This window comes from Salvelinus namaycush, chromosome 33 (assembly GCF_016432855.1).
Source record: "Salvelinus namaycush isolate Seneca chromosome 33, SaNama_1.0, whole genome shotgun sequence".
In the NCBI taxonomy this organism is placed as follows: domain Eukaryota; kingdom Metazoa; phylum Chordata; class Actinopteri; order Salmoniformes; family Salmonidae; genus Salvelinus; species Salvelinus namaycush.
This window is the reverse complement of record NC_052339.1, coordinates 26,926,636-26,949,832: the sequence shown is the minus strand read 5'-3', so window position 1 is coordinate 26,949,832 and position 23,197 is coordinate 26,926,636. Positions and strand designations below refer to the sequence as shown.

General features: G+C 42.9%; 1 protein-coding gene across 10 annotated transcripts in view; it reads right to left on the bottom strand.

Moving 5' to 3' along the window:
• Positions 1-23,197, bottom strand: part of LOC120027597 (lethal(3)malignant brain tumor-like protein 4) — a 143,127-nt gene that overhangs the window by 54,614 nt on the left and 65,316 nt on the right. For all 10 annotated transcript variants that reach the window (XM_038972586.1, XM_038972590.1, XM_038972591.1 and 7 more), the window contains 5 exons: positions 21,336-21,446; positions 17,578-17,692; positions 14,708-14,819; positions 7,608-7,790; positions 5,828-5,977 (listed from right to left, as the gene is read on the bottom strand). In XM_038972586.1, the coding sequence (XP_038828514.1) occupies positions 5,828-5,977; positions 7,608-7,790; positions 14,708-14,819; positions 17,578-17,692; positions 21,336-21,446 (671 nt within the window). The remainder of the gene's footprint in view (positions 1-5,827; positions 5,978-7,607; positions 7,791-14,707; positions 14,820-17,577; positions 17,693-21,335; positions 21,447-23,197) is intronic.

Here is a 23,197-nt window from a genome sequence, read left to right as displayed (position 1 = left end):
CCTGTCTGCTCCACTTCGGAGAAGTTCCCTCATTGTCGCCTCCTGTCAGACAGTGATTTAAAGGAGATTATACTGAGCCTCTGCCCTTCTTCCTGGATGACGTTACTTCTACAAGAGGATATTGACAGATCTGGAAGCAGTCAGAGATCATAACTGAATCCCCAATCAAATCTATTGCAAATGTCATCTCACACAGAAAAGGACATGTTAAACCCTGCCGTTTGAGAGTAGATAATTTCTGAAAATTATGTGAACAAGAATTGTTGGAATGGTATCTCCTATGTAAACATGCAGCGCAAACTATTGAGAACCAATGAAACTATTTTAATTCAGACCTTCAGACTACAGTACTGCCACCTCTTCTAGTGGCACTTACGTCTTCAATAATAAAAGTGAGATAGTGAAAATATTTTACCTTTCGATTTGGTTACTTAATCCCAAAAGATTTTAGAGCGGCCTAACCTTAAATTCATTGTCCTGTTGAAAAACAAATGATAGTCCCACTAAGCGCAAACCAGATGGGATGGTGTATCGCTGCAGAATGCTGTGGTAGCCATAGTGGTTAAGTGTTTCCTTGAATTCAAAATAAATCACTGATGGTGTCACCAGCAAAGCACCCCCACACCTCCTCCTCCATGCTTCACGGTGGGAACCACACATGCGGAGATCATCCGTTCACCTACTCTGCGTCTCACAAAGACACGGTGGTTGGAATCAAAAATCTCAAATTTGGACTCATCAGACCAAAGGACAGATATCCACTGATCTAATGTCCATTGCTCGTGCTTATTGGCCCAAGAAAGTCTCTCATTGGTGTCCTTTAGTAGTGGTTTCTTTGCAGCAATTTGACCATGAAGGCCTGATTCATGCAGTCTCCTCTGAACAGTTGATGTTGAGATGTGTCTGTTACTTGAACTCTGTGAAACATTTATTCGGGCTGCAATTTCTGAGGCTGGTAACTCTAATGAACTTATCTTCTGCAGCAGAGGTAACTCTGGGTCTTCCATTCCTGTGGAGGTCCTCATGACAGCCAGTTTCATCATAGTGCTTGATGGTTTTTGTGAATGCACTTGAAGAAACGTTCGAAGTTCTTGAAATCTTCCGTATTGACTGACCTTCATGTATTAAAGTAAAGGACTGTTATTTCTCTTTGCTTATTTGAGCTGTTCTTGCCATAATATGGACTTGGTCTTTTACCAAATAGGGCTGTCTTCTGTATACCACCCTACCTTGTCACAACACAACTGATTGGCTCAAACAGATTAAGAAGGAAAGAAGTTCCACAATTTACTTTTATCAAGGCACACTTGTTGATTGAAATGCATTCCAGGTGACTACCTCATGAAGCTGGTTGAGAGAATGCCAAGAGTGTGCAAAGCTGTCAAGGCAAAGGGTGGCTAGTTTGAAGAATCTCAAATATAAAATATATTTTGATTTGTTTAACACTTTTCTGGTTACTACATGATTCCATATGTTTTATTTCATAGTGTTGATGTCTTCACTATTATTCTACAATTGTAGAAAATAGTAAAATAAAGAAAAACCCTTGAATGAGTAGTTGTGTCCAAACTTTTGACTGTTACAGTAAATACATCATGTACAGTAGCAGCTGTGCTTTTGAATTGAGCCTGAAATTGAGGCACTAAAGGCAGTTCCCATGGAAGAAATGTCAGTCTTTCCAAGACTGGCCAGAGACAGAAATAACCTTGAGGATCAGCCAAGTTGAGCCAACACCATCCCAGAGAAATAGTTTGTTGATGTTTCATAATACGCAAATCAGCTCAAAGAGCATCAAGTTCATGACTTAAAACTCTCGAGGGGTCTCTTCTCCCCAATTTAAAGTTCAGTCGACGAACGATTAATGAGACGAAAAGAGGGCGAGGGGGTAGGACGGCCCAGGAAACTAATCAAGGATTCATTATATATTCCTTTTTTAAATGTAAACAAACGGGTGAATGAGGGTGGTTCTACCAATTCTGTACCTTTTGAGAAGTGTAACTTGGTAAAAAAAAAAACAAAAAAAAAACTTTTGATTTCACCTAATTTGTACACTCTGTCATAAATAGCATATGTTCAAAAAAAGTATAAAATCCCATCAAGATGTTAAATAAAAAAAATGACTATAGTAAGTGCCCATTAAGTGCCAAATAAGAGCAAACGGGGATGACCCTAACAGAGTCGATGATTTCATCTTAAATCAGCCATAAATCCTGTTGTGACAGGGGGAACGGAAGCTTCCGAGGGGCAATTGAATGCGAGCTTCATAAAAATGTTGAAATTGCTAAAACATTTCTAGCCTGTCTATCTATGGGCATCACAAAAGACCAGAAAATGGACAAAGAGTAGAACCAGCTCACCTACTTTTACACTATGGTTTGACTATTACATTTTCAATGTTTCTTTTGAAATAAATATTTAAAAAGGACTAGTTTCACCACATTAAAACAAGAGTTCAGTTCAAGTAAAAGTGTTGACCTTAAAATGAGGCACAGACGTACATGAATCATTCATCACATTAAATACATAACAAACTTCAGAAATGACTCTGTCAACGCAACAACATAACTTGGGCTTTACAATGATGGTGAAAACTTGGAGACGTGTTGGAGCTTAAGTGGGTTAAAATCTTCCTAAAAGTCACAGAGGGACATGTCAAAATGCTAAATGAATCGGATTTATTGAATTCTCCATGTGGTCTATATTAAAAGGTCACTTAATTTAACAGGCTTTTAAAATAAAATGTTGGTGCACATTTCTACTTAACATGTTAAAAGGGACGTAAAAGGCACTCATTCCGTGGAACGATCTATGAATCCTATAGAAAGTGACGCTGCGCATTAAAAAAAAAGTAATTTCTATGCCTTTACCGCCCTTTCTCAAGCAGATAATGGTCAGAATAAGATGGAGAGGAGCCAAAATATCACTGCTGCATTGCTGCAGAATAAAGGCATACTGGGATTTTATTTTTACTGCATCACAAGGGAGGGATGCCAGATCAGGTAATATTGATACAGATGTCTTACATAACAAACTCCAATGTATTTCTGTAAAATACAGCCGGATCAGCCACAATGGTTATGTCAGGTAACTGTTCCTAATTTTAGGCTTAGGCACCTCTCTTTTTTATTTAACAGGAAACTTGCATAATCTTCAAGGCATGCGGTAATCTTTCACAAAGGGTTTAACCATCAGTTCCTCCTCCTAACAACAGGAGCACCTGTCTAGCCCTAACAACAACAGGAGCACCTGTCTAGCCCTAACAACAACAGGAGCACCTGTCTAGCCCTAACAACAACAGGAGCACCTGTCTAGCCCTAACAACAACAGGAGCACCTGTCTAGCCCTAACAACAACAGGAGCACCTGTCTAGCCCTAACAACAACAGGAGCACCTGTCTAGCCCTAACAACAACAGGAGCACCTGTCTAGCCCTAACAACAACAGGAGCACCTGTCTAGCCCTAACAACAACAGGAGCACCTGTCTAGCCCTAACAACAACAGGAGCACCTGTCTAGCCCTAACAACAACAGGAGCACCTGTCTAGCCCTAACAACAACAGGAGCACCTGTCTAGCCCTAACAACAACAGGAGCACCTGTCTAGCCCTAACAACAACAGGAGCACCTGTCTAGCCCTAACAACAACAGGAGAACCTGTCTAGCCCTAACAACAACAGAACCTGTCTAGCCCTAGCAACACGAGAACCTGGCTAGTGTGTGCCTGGCTAGTGCGGGCTATATGAGGGGAAAACCATTAAATATCAATCTCACTAGGATGCAGGGTTCTATAATCTGCTTGCTCTATATGATATTATTGTGCCCTCCCTCCCTCCCTCCCGCTCTCTCAGGTAACATCTGCGACAGTACGGCTCTGTAATGACAGAGCATTTGCGTTTACATGAGCTTTGGACGAGGCGGGGATGTCTCTCCCATACCACATCAGTCTGCTGACAGGAGAGGGTAAATCATAGTGGACGAGGTAGGGATAGGGGTGAAAACACAATCTGTAGGAATCTGTAGCTATTTCATTTATGAATTTACGATTGATTAGACTTTGGCTAGAAATGTCTTGAGGTAATATTTGGTTTGACTTGAATCAATACTGCAGATACAGTAGGGATCTGTTCTAATTTAAAATAGGTTTTGTGGGCTTAGGGAGATTGGAGGTTTAATTGAATCAATCCAGCATTACGTGTGAGTGAGTGAGTGAGTGTGTGTGTGTGCACGTGTGTGTGTGCATGCATAAACAGATGCCTCGTATTTAGTGACGGAGGGGAAGAAAGAAAGAAAATCGATAGAGTTACGTCGCAATTTTATTTTGGACGATATTATATTATAAAATCAATACTTTGACTCAAACTATCGATTTGTAAAAAAAAAAAGTATACATTTTCTTTGCAAGGTAGCGTTAGCTAGCACTAGTCGGCTGTACCTGCGCCGGTATTGTTCATCTTATATCTTGTTCTCCATCGTCTTTTTATATAGTCAGCCAACATGTTTTCAGCACTTTTATATCCCTGACTGATCAAAACGATTTTTCTCTCTGCAGCAGACATATAGTGTGCAATATGTTGGATACATATAGAATCGTGAGAATCATATCGGCACCTAAGTATCATGGGAAGTATCGTATGGTGAGGTCCCTGGCCTCCCCAGCCCTACTCGTGTCTCTGGGATCTGCGCAGCATCGAAGTGCTCGGACCACACTCCAACCACAGAGACAGACTGAGCCGAGTGGAGCCAGTGTAGCCCAGGGCCAGTTCTGGATCAGTGCCCCTGCATCAACACCCTGTCAACCCCACCGACAAGAGCCCCAGGTAGCCTCGCTAAAAGCTGGGTGTCAGCGCAGGCGGCTGTATAAAAAGGCCCTGCTAGAAAGCACAGAGACCGATGTGAAGGAGACGCAGAGCAGTCCCACACTGACTCAGAGAGAGGAGATGCAGGTGGTGCTATAAAATGATGCAGGTGGTGCTATAAGATGAGATGCCTAACGCTTTCATATAATATTGACAGAGGAGGAAATTGAACTGGGAGGAGACACCGACGCACAAAAGTACAATTCAAAATGGCTGCCATTTGGAAGATGTACAGTACAAATGACCAGACCTCCTATTTTCAAACAAAAATAAAAGAATACTGATTTCATTTCAAGAAATTCAGCTCAGTAATGACCTCCTCTCACTCAAAAATCCATCACCTGTCGTACATATCCTAACAACGTGGTCAACAACTACTATAGTTGACCAGAGTAACCGGTCTTATCCGAAGATGCAGAGTGGTGAAACGGTAGCCACAGATTTGCATAACCACCCTATAGTCTCCCAGCACGGTAGGGAGATCGGAGGGCTTCACGCCTTTGACCTGCTGAGAGTATGGAGATATAGCAATACCATTTGCACATATTGTGTTGACCCGAACCATACAGTGCTGACTTGTAATATTCCTTTCACGTTGTCGTTTGCAGCATTGATACATAATCATGGACGCATAATCATGGATACATAATCATGGATACATAATCAGGCCAGCTCAGTACAGCTCAGGTGGCTCAGTAGTCTAACAGGGCTCCCGAGTGGCACAGCGGTCTAAGACACTGCATCTCAGTACTAGAGGTGTCACTACAGACACCCTGGTTCGAATCCAGGCTGTATCACAACCGGCTGTGATTGGGAGTCCCATAGGGCGGTGCACAATTGGCCCAGCAACGTCTGGGTTTGACCGGTGTAGGCCGTCATTGTAAATAAGAATTTGTTCTTAACTGACTTGTCTAGTTAAATAAAGGTTACACAAAAAAGGGCCTTATGGCCTGAGGTGTAGTGTATAGTCTACCTGCTGGGTAGCCGGCCTCTCTTCCCCAGAGAAAGCAGTTTCTGTCCCTGAGCCGTGGCTGGTTCCTCCCTGGGCTCGCTCTTCACCAGGGGGTTGGCTGGGGGGCGACCTCTGAGACGAGCAGCCCCCTCATACCCCGACAGCATTGCCCTGAGAGAGTGAGAGAGCGAGAAGAGAGTGAGGGAGAATAAACATTTGAGAGAAAGAAAGAGTGTGGAAGGGAGAGAGAGAGAGGGTGAGTGGGCAGGGGGAGAGAGAGGATAAAAGGGAGAGAGAGAGAGATCGAGAGGGTGAGTGGGCAGGGGGAGAGAGAGGATATAAAGGGAGAGAGATAGTGAGAGAATGATGGAGAGAGAATAGGGGGATGAACATTAGAAAGACAGCTACACAGACGGGCAGGCGGTCAGAAAATCAATAGGGACTGGAAATAGCCTTAGTCTACATATAGTTGATTTTAATTATTTAAGATCAACATGTGTGTTTAACAGGGGGCATGAAGTTCAGGTGAGGACGCTCTCTGCTAAAGACAAGGATATGGGCTCAATTGCATACAACCACACGTTGCAGTGTTGCCATAGCATGAACAAATGTTTTTGTCAGTACTACAGTGGAATAATAACACAGAACTGTATCGGATGCTGTAAGAATAGTGTCTAGACACACCCAACAGCTAGATGCCTCCGTAGTCCGTACTGAGAGGTGCATGCAGGAGTACCAATGGTCTTGCTTTTGTACTATACGCCCAGACCGAAGATACATTTCTTTTTTTTTAAGGAAACATTTTCACGTACTGTAAGAGATCAATAATCACTAAAAACAAATGCTGACCTTGAACATAACATCCTCATGAGTAACCACTAGTACAGCCTTCTCTTACAGAGTGTTTGGCAGGTACCACAACTTGACACCATTCCAAATCATATCACAAACACAGCATTACTTTAATTAGCTTCCCTAAACAGCCCGACAAATGACATTTTAATCTGACATTACATCCGACACATTAAAGACACCTCGGAGTTGATAATCGAGTTTGTTTTATATTAAAACCGTTCGTCACGGCTCGGCTCCCGTTAGGCTATTAGACTTGAAAAGCTTCCTACTGTAAACTCTGGCAGGCTAGCCATCCACAGCCCGACCAGGCCTAGACGAATGGAGCAGACCCAATGCAATTGCAGAAAATCCCTCTGAGCAGCGTGTAAACTAAGCCGATCAGCGGTGCTGAGTCGGCGTTTAACCAAACACTTCTGATTCTAAACACTTATGTATCTGCTGTGGACACGGTGGGAAAATGCAATTCACCGCCCTTAAAAACTTATCCGACAGAGAAGTCAACAACACGTGATCTGCCTCGTCTCCGACTCCATCGTTTGAAGGAAACATTCTAACCTTAAAATTTGCGGTCCTCTCTTATGCCTTTTAGATAAAGCCTTAAAAATGTCATGACAGCTGCTCCTTTGCTAGATTAGAACAGCATCAGGTCCCCTCAGTGGAATGTGAAACAATGGTTAAATTACATTGGATTGCATTTAGCCAAGTCTCCCCTCCTTCCAAGGCTGTAGGCAGTTTCAATTAGAAATCTCAGTTGGGTGGCGACACCGACACAGTGTTTAAAGACTGAAAATGCATCCCTTCCTCCTCCACTCGTCACTTATATCTGACATGTCAGGATGGGTGAAAGCTTTCATTAGTGAGGATGGAAGGAAGAATTTTAACCCGTTTCAAACAGGGCCAGCTGGCCACCTTGACGCGTCATCACAATGACATCACACCCCCTCACCTGGTCTCCATGGGAACATCCTGGGGTGGCGTGGCTTCCTCCTGGTCATCGGCGGTGCACAGCCTCTTGGTCTTCTGGACAAAGTGCACAGGGACAAAGGTGATCTGCTTCTCGCCGCCCAGACGGTCGGGCAGCACGGCCTCCTTCTTCATGTTGATGTCAGAGTAGGGACAACCGAAGGCACTGTGGAGAGGAGAGAAGGAGGGAGGGGTGAGAGAGAGAGAGAGAGAGAGAGAGAGACAGACAGAGAGAGACAGAGAGAGACAGAGAGAAAAGTAGACAGAAAGATTGAGCCAGGAAGCGAAAGAGCGAATGAGAAAAGAAAGGGCGTCAAGCTCATGCACTTCTCAGTCGGCCAGCCCAGGATGCAGCAGCAGGACACGTTTGGCCCAGTCTGTCACAGCGTATTAGTCAAACCAGCCCTTCAAAATTACAATGTGGAGAAAGCCAGTGTAAAAACTGCTCAGTGTGTGGTGCTGAGTTCCAGGCCACCAGAAACAGTAAAGAGTAGAGACATATTACTATTGTGTGGCTGTTCAAAGTATTTAATTATATGAATCTCTAGGCTTCGCTGAGCTAGAGCACATTTTCTGCAGCAAATCACTACTTTAGAAATTCAGAGACTAGCTCTGTCTGTCTGAGGATTCAACTCCTTTCCCCGCTCTCTTCCTCTCCCTCCTGCTCCCCCCTCTTCCTCTCCCCTCCCTCCCATACTTATTTTAGTTCAGTGAATTCCACTTTAGACCGTGACTCAAGCGGCAACAACGTTCCACAAAACAGCAAGAAGACAAACCTTGAAATAAACATGGAAAATACATTACAAACCACAATGAAGAGGCCAAAAAACATGAAGAAATGAGCGAATGCAGCAAATGAAGTATTACATGGAGTGAAAGATAAGAGAGAGAGACAGAGAGACATACAGAGAGAGAGACAGAGAGAGAGACAGAGAGAGAGACAGAGAGAGAGACAGATACAGAGTGAAAGATAGATAAGAGGGAGACAGATACAGAGAGAGAGAGAGAGAGACAGAGAGAGAGACATACAGAGAGAGAGATATATACAGAGAGAGATATATACAGAGAGAGATATATACAGAGAGAGATATATACAGAGAGAGATATATACAGAGAGAGATATATACAGAGAGAGATGTATACAGAGAGAGATGTATACAGAGAGAGATGTATACAGAGAGAGATGTATACAGAGAGAGATGTATACAGAGAGAGATGTATACAGAGAGAGATGTATACAGAGAGAGATGTATACAGAGAGAGAGATATATACAGAGACATACAGAGAGAGATATATACAGAGAGACATACAGAGAGAGATATATACAGAGAGACATACAGAGAGAGATATATACAGAGAGATATATACAGAGAGAGACATACAGAGAGAGAGACAGAGAGAGACAGAGAGACAGAGAGAGACAGAGAGAGACAGAGAGAGAGAGAGAGAGACAGAGATACAGAGTGAAAGATAGATAAAGAGAGGGAGACTGAGATACAGAGAGAGAGAGAGAGATACAGAGAGAGAGAGAGAGAGCGAGAGAGAGAGAGAGAGAGAGCGCAAAGCTCTTCAATGTTTTTCCATTGATATTTGTCTAATAGCTCAGGAGTTTTGGAAAAGCCACCCCGAGGGTTCTGATACTAATTAGCTTGATACTGTGTCATTGACAGGCGAGAACTGAGACACTCTTTATTTTGGGGGGACTTAACGTATTCACATCTGGGGATGGAACTCCATCTGGCTGGCTGCCTGGGAAGGTGACGCTGTTCTCGTAACACACACAGTCTTGTACAGCTAACCTTGTGGGGACATACAATTCAGTCCCATTCAAAATCCTATTTTCCCTAACCCCTAACCCTAACCCTAACCCGTACTCTTACCCTAACCTTGACCCTAACCCTAACCCAAAAACTTAAACTTTATCCTAACCCTAAACCTAACCCTAGCTCCTAACCCTAACCCTACAACTAACCCTAGCTCCTAACCTTAATATTTAACTTAATTCTAACCCTAACCTTATCCCTAAACCCCCTAGAAATAGCATTTGACCTTGTGGGGACTAACAAAATGTCCCCAGCTGGTGAACTTTTTGTTTGTTTACTATTCTTGTAGGGAATTCTGGTCCCCACAAGAATAGTTAAACACACACACACACACACACACACACACACACACACACACACACACACACACACACACACACACACACACACACACACACACACACACACACACACACACACACACACACACACACACACACACACACACACACACACCATGACTGACTAAGAGAACATTGGTGATGAAAGGCTGAGTAATACCTCAAATATACTGCCCTTATAAACACAGATGTGTAGCACACTCTTACCTTTCCACACAGACTTGAGGGGACCTGCAGCCCCGTCTGTAGAATTCTTTCAAGTTGAGGCTGTACTTATCTTTTAAAGGGATACTTCGGGATTTGGGCATTTTTATGTCTCTTCGTCCAGAATGAAGAAAGTTAGAGGTAGTTTTCGCGAGCCAATGCTAACTAGCGTTAGTGCAATGACTGAAAGTCTATGGTATCTGCTGGCAATAGTTAGCAATTGCGCTAACGCTAGTTAACCTCCAAACTGCAGGCAGACATACAAATGACATCCATGAGTTAATCTCTGGGGAAGTAGACAAGGGGCCTCATTGCCAAAATTCTGAAGTATCCCTTTAAGGCCTGACAACTCTCACATTCTGATGGCTGAAAAGCTGGCCAACCATGACCGACAAAATACAGTAACGAGTGGAAGAGGGGTCACCATAAGTGTCACAGCAAGCAACTGAAGCAAGTCACTGGGGTGAGGGCCAACTGCTCTCGTTTGTTTCCCGCATTATTATTTTCAAGGCAGGGCATTCCCAAAGCAACATCCAGGCATGCTTTGACATGACAACTGTCAACCAAGTGGCCAACCTCTGTCAGCTAGGGGGCCGTACCGCCTATATAAAATGGTAGAGGAAACACTGGTACATAAAGCTAGTTTCAGGGCATAGGAGTGAGAGGTCAGAAGACAAAGAGGAGTTCCTCTAACACCATCACACAGTCTTGACGCTCCACTACAATCCATAAGCTCCCTTTACGCATCTCAAGTCTGGCCATGAATTTGACGAAATTCCACTGGAAACAGGAGTAGATAAGCAGACTTGCGAGCGAGAGAGAGCACTCTGTTGTAAGGACACTGGGGTAAATCTAGAAAATGTTGGACCGAGAAAGATACACAACGACCAAATGTTTTTGTTATTTACGTACTTACAGATATAGTAATTAATCAAGTTATTATGTGTTTACTGCTGAGCTGCTAACACAATGTGTTTCTCCTCACACACACACAGGTATCTGCTGCCATAACTTCACACAACTCTCCCCCTCTTCCGCCTTGGGACCAACTAAACCGTAGCGCGGACCAAGGAGAAACACAGTTATGTAAATTTTTGATAAGGGTATTGCAACTGAGCCTTCTGCAGACTGGAGACTTTAAGCCCGGGACGAGACAATTTATGTTGACTCCCGCTGTGGAAATCCACAATGCTTGTGTTCATTAAATTGGAATGACGCATGATGGGACAGCAGAACCACTAGCAACTGAAGCAGGAGGAGCTCAGAAAGACTGCAGCAGCAGTAGTGAGCTTTGAGGAGAAGGGTCTGTGTCCTTTCCTCCAATGCAGATAAGAGATAAGATCAATTTGAGGAAAGGGTCGTGCTGGATCGTTCTGAAATTCAGGAAAGAGCTAAAACGGGCCCTTTCCAATCACGTTATCTCAAGGTGATCTTGATGGAAAATCGACATGACTGGTTTTTGTGCGGGGTCATGAGCTGACTAAGGTCAAAATGTTAAATAACCAATATAATGTATAAAACGCTCAAAGGTCCCTCAACGCATACAAGTTTAATTATTATAATTTTTTTCTTCCAAGTAAATGCACCATTTTATAAATATTCACTTGGGGTAATGCGATTGCATAACTGCTCGCTCAAACAGTACATGAACTCAGTCTACCTCATCACGTAATCTCCAAGCTAATACCAAACTTCACACCAGGCTAACATTACCTCTTCAACCAATAACGGCTCGGGAAAGAAAAATAACACTTTATCAAAATGATTAAGGCTGCTTGAGCGTACTGCTGTGCTGGGGTATTAAATACAGTAGCTTCCATATACTGCAGAAATGACGGAATACACTTCTATGGGAGTGAGTGAGTGTCTTTACTTTTTTTTATCATAAAGACAATATGGAGAAAACTACTCTGAAGAGAACCTCAACCTTTCAGAGAGAAACATATTTAAGTCTGTCATAACAAAAGAAGCGATTACATTTCTACTTCATTTTAATGCATGCATATGGAATACAAATGAGTTGCTAATGAGGTCGGGTTCGAGACAAATCCACCACGTTTTAGTGAACCTATTTTCTTCTGCAGCAGCAGGGCTTATACGTAGAATGGTACTGCAGATGAGGAGTCGGTCAGGAACCATTGTAATCATTGGTTTTTCAGGAGGATCCCACTAGTGGAGAGGACCGGGGAGAGAAGAATATGCATGGTCTCTCATTACATTCAGCGTTGATTACATCCTTGGAAAAGGTGTGGTACAAAAATAGCAGAGGGCGAGTTGAGACAGATAATCAAGGGGGAGAGAGAGAGCGCGCGACAGAGAGAAAGAAAAAGAAAGAGTGCGAGAGAAAGAAATAAAGAGAATGAGATCGAGAGAGAAAGACAGCGAGAAAGAAACACAGCGAGAAAGAAAGAGAGAGATGCTCAGGGAGAGAGACACAGAGAGAAGGGTAGGCTACAGGGTGGAGAGGAATCCTCAGACAGATGCTCAGGGAGAGAGTCAGCGAGAGAGACAGCGAGGAGGGAAGGCTACAGGGTTGGCTTCACCAGGCTTCATCAGCCCTCTTTATCCCCTTTGTGGAGGCATTCCTCCAACCTCACTGTTGTTGCATGGAGCCAACCAACCGGCAGCTTATCTATTACCCAATGACAATGGCGTCCAAGTCTCACCTTGCCAACCCCAGCTGCTGGTGGATAATACCTTCATTTGAGGTATTATCCCTTCCTAATCTGGATCAATGGAACAAACAGCAAATTGAGCAAAAATAAATGATGCCCCTAAACAATGGTGACATTCTATCAGGAAAGCCAAGCTGGGCATAGGTCTGGCCCAAACCATCCTTAGCTATTACCAGCAAGGATTTGATAGGTATAAGCAATATGCTGAACGTCCTTCCAAGCCTATCAGGGGTTCGATACTGCAACCAAAACAGTTGCATTTCTGGTTCACAATAGCATTATTTAAAAATTTTACCATCATGATTTATTTAAGCAGTAAAATGTAATTAACCAAAATAAACCAACTTTCTGAAGAGGCAAATACGGCCCAGGAATGCCCCTGTCGGTGTGTGTCAGGACTCAGACAGGAGAGGTTTTGGGAAACTCTCTGGGCCAGTCAATCATCCCCGTCAGTGGGCAGCTTAGGCCAGTGAAAAAATATTGTAATAATGCTATTTTCAATCTTGGCCAGTGGTCATCAACCGGTTGATCGCACATTTCTGTAAAAAAAAACAACAACTATAAAGCCTTGCGTTCCTATTTTATTTTATTCATCTCGTGCTGTTGGTGGTAGGTGCACCCGTTTCAGCTGCCCTGCTTGCTAAGTAGATGAATTGTTCCCATTCTGAAGGTACAAACCCACCTTCCCGGGAGTTCTGGAAAGCAAATCAAGTGCTCAATTGGAGGTGTACCTGTGGATGCATTTCAAGGCCTACCTTCAAACTCAGTGCTTGACATCATGTGAAAATCTAAAGAAATCTGCCAAGACCTCAGAAAAACAATTGTAGACCTCCACAAGTCTGGTTCATCCTTGGGAGCAATTTCCAAACGCCTGAAGGTACCACGTTCATCTGTACAAACAATAGTACGTAAGTATAAATACCATGGGACCACGTAGCCGTCATATCGCTCAGGAAGGAGACGCATTCTATCTCCTAAAGATGAACGTACTTTGGTGCGAAAAGTGCAAATCAATCCCAGAACAACAGCAAAGGACCTTGTGAAGATGCTGGAGGAAACAGGTACAAAAGTATCTATATCCACAGTAAAACGAGTCTTATATCAACATAACCTGAAAGGCCGTTCAGCAAGGAAGAAGCCACTGCTCTAAAACCTCCATAAAAAAGATAGACTACGGTTTGCGCATGGGGACAAAGATCGTACTTTTTGGAGAAATGTCCTCTGGTCTGATGAAAAAAAAAATAGAATTGTTTGGCCATAATGACCATTATGATAGGAGGAAAAAGGGGGATGCTTGCAAGCGGAAGAACACCATCGCAACACTCAAATTTATCCCAGCCCCAAGAAAATGGTCCCCTGACGTGGTTTAGTTTAGAGTTATTAGTCAGGGTCACAGATGTAGTTGCGGAGTACAGTGAAATTCTTAAGGTACGAGCTCCAGTGCAGGTCAAGAGGAGTGAATGGGACAATAATATATACGGACATATTTACAACTGTAAATAAGCTTTATTGTGGACTTAAAACATCAAATTTTGTTTGTTTTTCTATTAAAAAAAGTGATTGAGAGCGAAAACCTTAAAACTGGGGGAAATCAGTCCTTCACCCCATTTTTCTTTTCTCCCCACGTGATATCGTTTTGGTATTATTTGAACAGTCTATTTTCTTTGCTGTTCCAGTAACTATATCTAAATCAATGTAAGAACACAAGGGCATGCTAATTTAAAAGATGGCTAGTTATTATTTGCCTGGTTCTTTATGAAATGCAGGCACATTACAGGACATAGGCAAGTCCATTATCAATTATTAAAATATATATATTTTAGGCGACCAAATCATGTGCTGGTGCCACAAACTGAAAAAGTTGGTAACACCAATGCCACCAGTGTAAAAAGTCAGTGTAGAACCCTGCTTTCAGAGAGCAAGGTAGAGCTAATAACACATTGCTCAATCCTTTCAAATCTCCATGAAGTACTTTGGAGATTGAGGTTGTTACTGGACCGGACCGGACCAGACAGTGTTGTCATCAACGGTTGTCTTACCTGTGGTGTCCTGTGTATTTGGCCCCTTTGATGTGGCCCACGCCCCTGCAGCCCGGGGTGGGACACACTCCCTGGGTCACCGAGCTCTTAAGGTCAGAAGATCCTGCGTGTGCTGCATGGGGACGAAAACAAAACCAACAATCACAAGCCTTGCTTCATTTCAGGATAATGCTCCATTTTTTGGGGGTGTTTGGTGTTTTCTTAGGATCCCCATTAGCTGTTGTGAAAGCAGCAGCTACTCTTTCTAGGGTCCACACAAAACATGACAACATTAATAAAACAAGAACAGCTCAAGGACAGAACGACATACTGTACATTTAAAAACGGCACACGTAGCCTACATATCAAGACATACACACAACATATCCAGGTCAAATAGGGGAGAGGCGTTGTGCCGTGAGGTGTTGCTTTATCTGTTTTTTGAAACCAGGTCTGCTGTTCATTTGAGCAATATGAAATGGAAGGGAGTTTGATGCAATAATGGCTCTATACAATACGCTTTCTTGAATTTGTCCTGGATTTGGGGACTGTGAAAAGACCCCTGGTGGTATGTCTGGTTGTGTGAAAATGTCAGATCTGTGCGTAAGTTGGAATTTAACACGTCATGTTTCTTATATTAAAGAAGAAGTGATTACAATGAAGAGCAAGATGTGCCGTACTGTTCTGGGCCAGCTCCAGCTTCACTAGATCTTTCTTTGCAGCACTTGACCACATGGCTGGACAATAATCAAGATAAGACAAAACTAGACCCTGCAGGACTTGGTGGAGGTGGAGTGTGGTGTCAAAAAAGCAGAACATCTCTATATTTCGGACAGACCTCTCCCCATCTTTACAACCATTGAATCTATATGTTTTGACCATGACAGTTTACAAATCACCAAGTAATTTAGTCTCATCTTGTTCAACAGCAACCCCATTCATTACCAGATTCAGCTGAGGTATAGAATTTAGGGAATGAGATTTGCACCAAATACAATGCTCTTAGTTTTAGAGATGTTCAGGACCAGTTTATTACTGGCCACCCATTCCAAAACTGACTGCAACTCCTTGTTAAGGGTTTCAGTGACTTCATTAGCTGTGGATGCTGACAGGTATATGTTTGAATCATCAGCATACATGGACACACAGGCTTTGTTTAATGCCAGTGGCCTGTCATTGGTAAAAATAGAAAAGAGGGACGAGAGCGCTACCCTGCAGTACACCACACTTTACATGATTGACATTAGAGAAGCTTCCATTAAAGAAAACCCTTTGAGTTCTATTAGATAGATAGCTCTGAATCCACGATATGGCAGAAGTTGAAGAGCCATAACACATATGTTTTTTCAACAACAGGTTATGGTCAATAATATCAAAAGCTGCACTGAAATCTAACAGTACAGCTCCCACAATCTTCTAATTATCAATTTCTTTCAACCAATCATCAGTCATTTGTGTCTGTGCAGTACATATTGAGTGCCCTTCTCTATAAGCATGCTGAAAGTCTGTTGTCAATTTGTTTACAGAGAAATAGCATTGTATTTGTTAAAACACCATTATATCCAACAGTTTGCTTTGGCTTTGGAGTCAGCTACCATCTTCAGTAGCTTTCCATCTAAGTTGTCAATGCCAGGAGGTTTGTCATTATTGATCAATAACAATAATCATTCCACCTCTCCCACACCAACTTCACAAAATTCTGACTTAATGCTTTTTTTTCATCATTAGTTTTTTTATGCATGAATACGATGGCTCACTGTCCGTTGTTGGCATTTCCTGCCTAAGTTTGCCCATTTTGCCAATGAAGTAATCATTAAACTAATTTGCAACATCAAATGGTTTTGTGATGAATAAGCCATCTGATTCAATGAAAGATGGAGTTTAAATGTGTCTTTCTGCCCATAATTTCATTTAAAAGTACTTCAAAGTTTTTCCCCATAATTCTTTCTATCATTGATCTTGGCTTCATAATACATTTTCATTGTTTGATTTAGCCAATAGGCAAGTAGTAGGTTAACTTGTGTCAGCAACTGCCCTTAAGGCTTTGCTTATGTGGTAGATTTCCAAAATGAAGAGATTAAGACCTCTAGAGCGACATCCAAAATGTATTTTGCCATAATACATCACCCACCAAACTTCTACGACAAACCAAAATAAGATCTATGGTATTCAAGTCAGGTTTATGACCTGTATTGCTGTTGCCAAGATGAAACAACTTCTTTCTCCCCGACATACTCATGCACACACAGACGCATTTCATTGGTCGTCCCAGACGCGTTTACCAAAAGGGGGAACTGAAGTGATTTGTTACCGTCTCTGAAGGAGACGAGTCCTCCACTTGGAATAAGATTATTTCTAAACTTGTTTTCCGTTGCAGCCATTTATATTTTACCCCTAAAAACAAAATTGGTCAGCGGTAAAACGTCAAGAAAAACTAATCACGGCCAACGTTGGAAGAGAAAAACAGATGGCATTCTTCGAAGGTCAAGACATTTTCAACGTCAAGACATTTTATGCACTGTGGCAACCTGTCAATCACAACGAAGGACTACTTGGAAATGAATACAGGTTTGTTTTTGGGCTGTATATGAAGATTTAGAGCGCACTACAAATCCCTGTGCCATAGAAAATACTTTGCACCATTCTATCAGCTGTGCTCTAATGTCAGTGAGATTTACCTCTGAAAGGGACAGGATCAATACATGGGCTATGGAATGGTCCTTGAGAGGAATGGAGTCTACTGGTTTGTGTGTAGGTGAGGGTGTTGGGAGGTGGAACGGTTAGTGAAGAGCGCACACTTGTAGATGTGCGCACACACACAGAGAAAAACACAAGCTCATGCATGCACTGACGTGCACACACACACACGCATAAAGGGGTTGTGAACTCACAGAGGGGGGGTTCCAGGGGGTGACCTGTCCGGGCACACCAGCCCACAGGGTGAAGGTCCGGCAGGTCAGAGTCCACCCAGAAGTCAAACTTCTCGTGCCAGCCATCAAAACGGATCTGATTGATACAGAGAAAGAGTGGAGAGAGAGAGAGATACACACACAGAGATAGAAACAAGAAACAACAACATTAGTATATCATTGTTCTTCATAAAGTGTGCTGTGATGTGTAACATTTAATTTGTATTGAATAAACGTTAAATAGTTAAAGACCGTAGTAAACAAACATTTTAGGACACCAAGTTTAATGATCATAGAGCTGGTTCAAAATACAGTACCTGCTCCTAGTAGAGGACTCTTTGAAACTACAATGGAATGCATGACATTAAATACGGTGTGTAAGATCTGATTATTTTTGTTTTATTTAACCTTTATTTGAACAGGGAAGTCATAGTGACATAGGTCTCTTTTACAAAATAAAAAATCCCAGAAATGTTCAATATGCACAAAAAAGTATTTCTCTCAAATTTTGGGCACAAATTAGTTTACATCCCTGTTAGTGAGCATTTCTCCTTTGCCAAGATAATCCAGCCACCTGACAGGTGTGGCATATCAAGAAGCTGATTAAACAGCATGATCATTACACAGGTGAACCTTGTGCTGCGGACAATAAAAGGCCCCTTTAAAATGTGCAATTTGTCTCAAGTTGAGGGAGCGTGCAATTGGCATGCTGACTGAAGGAATGTCCACCGAAGCTGTTGCCAGAGAATTTAATGTTCTCTACCATAAGACACCTCCAACATCCTTTTAGAGAATTATGTCCAGCCGGCCTCACAACCGCAGACCACAAGTAAAAACGCCAGTCCAGGACCTCCACATCCGGCTTCTTCACCTGCAGGATCGTCTGAGACCAGCCACCCAGACAGCTGATGAAACTGAGGAGTATTTATGTCTGTATTCTGATTGGCTGGGCCTTGCTCCCCAGTTGGTGGGCAGGTCTCAAGTGGGTGGGCCTATGACCTCCCATGGCCACACCTTTAATTGACTGATTTCCTTATACGAAATCATCACAAATCAGCCGGTTACATTTCTCCACAAGTAAGTCGCCAATCAATAGTTTACATTGCCAGAACGGCACAAGAACATCCAGATGAAACTTATTTTGTTCCAGCAATACGGTGCATTAAAACTAAAAGCAGATCTGCCTAGGTCGGTGGAGACCCTAGGAACCTGAAGAGTTAACCAATCCTGTGAACGGGTTAGGCAACTCAGGTGCCTGTACTTCAAACAGCAAAGTTAGATAAGACTGAAGTTTATGAAGTAGGGCCTTGATTACACCTCCTTATTTCAAGATGCATGAATTATACATCATGCTACTTAAAGCTAATCAATGAATCTTCCTCATTAGCTGGCAAGGGTTCTCATAGTGCTACTTTCAGTGCAATATTAAAGTTACCACCAAAATCCTAATCTATACTAACACCACCACGGCTTCGACCGATGCCTCTCAAAACGCGCCGTGTTTTTAGATTTCTGTTTCCAAATCTATTAAAACCATGATGACTTGTCTGCTGACAAGCAGCAGCTCATCACCATGGTGCAGTGGAGCTATAGTACTGACAAGCTGCAGCTCATTACCATGGATCAGTGGTGCTATAGTACTGACAAGCTGCAGCTCATAGGTTCAGTGGTGTTATAGTACTGACAAGCTGCAGCTCATAACCATGGATCAGTGGTGTTATAGTACTGATAAGCAGCAGCTCATAACCATGGATCAGTGGTGCTATAGTACTGACAAGCTGCAGCTCATTACCATGGATCAGTGGTGCTATAGTACTGACAAGCAGCAGCTCATAGGTTCAGTGGTGCTATAGTACTGACAAGCAGCAGCTCATAGGTTCAGTGGTGCTATAGTACTGACAAGCAGCAGCTCATAGGTTCAGTGGTGCTATAGTACTGACAAGCAGCAGCTCATCACCATGGATCAGTGGTGCTATAGTACTGACAAGCAGCAGCTCATCACCATGGCTCAGTAGTGCTATAGTACTGACAAGCAGCAGCTCATCACCATGGCTCAGTAGTGCTATAGTGTTCCACCAGGGTATTTAGCAGGCTTGACCCCTGTGTGTGTGTCCCTAGAGTAGCTACACAAATAAATCTGTGTATGTCTTATGTAGCACTAACCACTAACGGATGCCGAGAGGGTTCCGGTGAAGACGGATGACGAGAGGGTTCCGGTGAAGACGGATGACGAGAGGGTTCCTGTGAAGACGGATGACGAGAGGGTTCCTGTGAAGACGGATGACGAGAGGGTTCCGGTGAAGACGGATGACGAGAGGGTTCCGGTGAAGACGGATGCCATTTTAACTGTGGGCCGGGTGGGGGAGAATCAACGCAGTCCATAAACTGCTTTGACACATGCTGAAGCCACTAGGAGTTAATGACGCCTGTCTGATCACATAATCATGAACCCTCTACAGTCTAAGCCCTGTCTAAGCCGAGGGAGAGGGGTTCTATTAAACTATATGGAATAGGTCATACCAAGGATCACTTAGCTATTTGATTTTGAATTTTAAGACCCCTTAAAAGTAATACAAATATTTTAAAAAATTAAAAGATACATTTAATTTGGCCTTACTGCTATTAGCTGATAAAACCGCCTTGAATAACAGATTCACTACATGGAATAACAGATAGTTTTTTCTGAAGTGTCTGAGATAGATCAGGAAGCATTAGCATTTAAAACAAATTATTTTGTACATGTATTTGACCCATTATTTTTTACACTAAACTGTCTCCATATATACACTTCCATAATTTGTTTTAACTGGTACCGGCGGAACTTCAGACGAGTCTCGAGTCCTGTGAGCGTTCTAGAGCAAAACATATTAGTGTGTAGCCCAAACTGTTGGGACACTACAGACAGAAGTTGTCAGAACGACAGTACCGACTTCAGTTGAGTCCCAAGACGTTTTTTTATAGAGCAAAACAGAGAACACCATCATGTTTGTGAGCGTCTCATCTTTCCATAGAGGGTCATAATAGTTTCTAGGCCAAACCCGTTCGGACGCTATAGATGATGTTGTGAGAAGACCAATTTTCGGGATGTCTCATGGTCTGACAAACATCAATCTAGCTCTGTCACCTTTCACCGCAGATGCGAAAGTTCGACGTCGGCGGATGCAGTCGATTGAGGGGGCGCGGAAATCGACTCCAGGGGGTTTTAATCACACTGGGGGGCACGTTGGGGGATTCCTCTACTAGACTGACTGAGCAGCGTGACGCGATAGGACAAATATGGTGAGAAACTCTGCTCTGTCAATCATCAACTGTATAAACACCCAATACACACATCAGGCATGTGCGCAAACTCATTGGCATGCAGTACAAACACACACAGGGCACGCGCCCTGGCACACACACTACCAAGTCTCAGTACAAGGCTTGTTAGTGGTTTAACAAGAGCAGCACCACCAAGTGGCTTCTGCAGACTCTCCAGCCTGCTCATTTCACAGAGACGCAGTCCTGAACAGATGTGGTGTAGGAGCTGCCAGCTCAGCTTCATCTACCATGTCACTCAGCAGGCCTCCTCACCCTGACTAACACCACCCCCATCTCTTACTTCTTTCCACATGCCCTCTTCTCATCCCCTCACCTCCTCTCACCCCCGCAATCATCCTTTAATTTGGTTCACCATCAATCCTTCCCCTCTCACTCCATCGTCCTCTCTTACCCCACCTCTTCACCTTCCTCCCCCTCACCTTGACCCTGTAGTCTTCAGTGTCTGAGACGGTGGCCACACGGACCAGCATGGGGTTCCTCCTGTCCACCGCCTCCAGCTTCATGTTCACCGGGAAACTGTGAGGAGCTCTCTGTGATGGGGAAGAGAAAGGAGGAAGTGAGGGGAGCGAGAGAGACATACCGCAGGGGTGGAGATGGAAGACAGGAAAGGGCTGTCAGTCACACTGTACTCAGCTCTCAGACAGGAAAGCAGAGCATGCCGAGTGGATGAAAGCAGAGGTGAGGACAGGCCCCGTCAGCCAGAAACTCAGCCAGAGGAGAGGATTTGAGGGTGTGAGACTGTGTGGAACTGTGCAGATGTCATGCAGGGAAGAGGAAGTTGACAGTGGAGATCTTTAGGGCAGAGAGGAAGTCTGAGTTTGACACAGGGAGTTTCTGAATGAGAATGACAGGGGCCGTATCCATATATCGTCTCAGGGTCTAAAATTGGTCGTAAGTACTGAGAAGAGACATTTTACTCCTACTCTTTTATGTAAAACTAAAAGCTATGCAAGAAACATTTTAGTCATCGGACTCTGACTAAGTAAACAGATATTTTATGACACATCACGAGCTGTCCTAACCAGTTAAGAGTTGTACAAGTGTCTTGATAATAGAAAAAGGCCGTAAGTCAGTGGTTCATGCGCCACATGTGTCATTAATGTTTTGATATTACGATATGATCAATCTATAAATAATCTACACCTACATGCAACAGCATCTATAAATAATCTACACCTACATGCAACAGCATCTATAAATAATCTACACCCACATACAACAATATGTCTGGAGCTTTTGAAAATTATTTCACATGATATGCCTAAATACTTATAAACACATAGGCTAATAAATAATAGTATTTTTAATTGTATTATTTAATAAACCTAAATCATGTTATTCGAAGTTATCCCTTTGGAGAGCAATATCATATTGTTTAAAAAAATATGCCTTAATTGGGCATGCCTATAAATTGGTAAATCGAAGCCATCTAGGGCCCACGTTAACTTTGATTGTGTTCAATGAAAATGGAAAGACATTTAAAATGTTTTATGCAACATTATCGGCAAGTTATTTGATGCCAACTGTGCCAAAGCAATTTAGAGTTGTTAAAACGGGAGCATCAGAATTTGTTAAAAAAATGTGTGCCAACATGCCAAGAATTAAGAGTAGGCAAAGTGATCATGTCAGGTGAAAATTATATCAATCGTTTTAACATTGCAACATTCCATGTATAGTTACATAACCAACCGTGATCAGGCATCGCCAGCTGTGCATGCTTCGGACAACCACTGAACAATGTCAATGAGCGTCATCACCATCTTTCCTTTGCGGTACCTCAAAAGGTTGTGATTACCAGCTGAGATAAACTTTTATGAGTTGATTTTACTCCTGGCTAAGAGATTATCTGGGCCCTGTCTTAACATCATCCTAAAACCTACTCTGAGCTGTGAGTTGTTTTAGTCTAAAACAGGTTTCCTAGCACCTTTTCTGAGATGCTTTGTGGATACGGGCCCAGGTCTGGGAAAGTGACAAACCGATGTCAAACATGACTTATGTCATTATTGTGAAAAGGAACCTAACCACAACCATTATTAAACTGCCTTCAATTTCAATTGTTTGTAGGAGATTTTTAGACAATAAAGGATATCATTATGAAACAAGAAGCGGTTAGATTGCAGCAGAGCCTTGGAACAACAATGGTGCCGCGTGACTCACACACACACACACACACACACACACACACACACACACACGCACACAAACACACACACACACACACACACACACACACACACACACACACACACACACACACACACACAGAGCGCTGTCTGATACA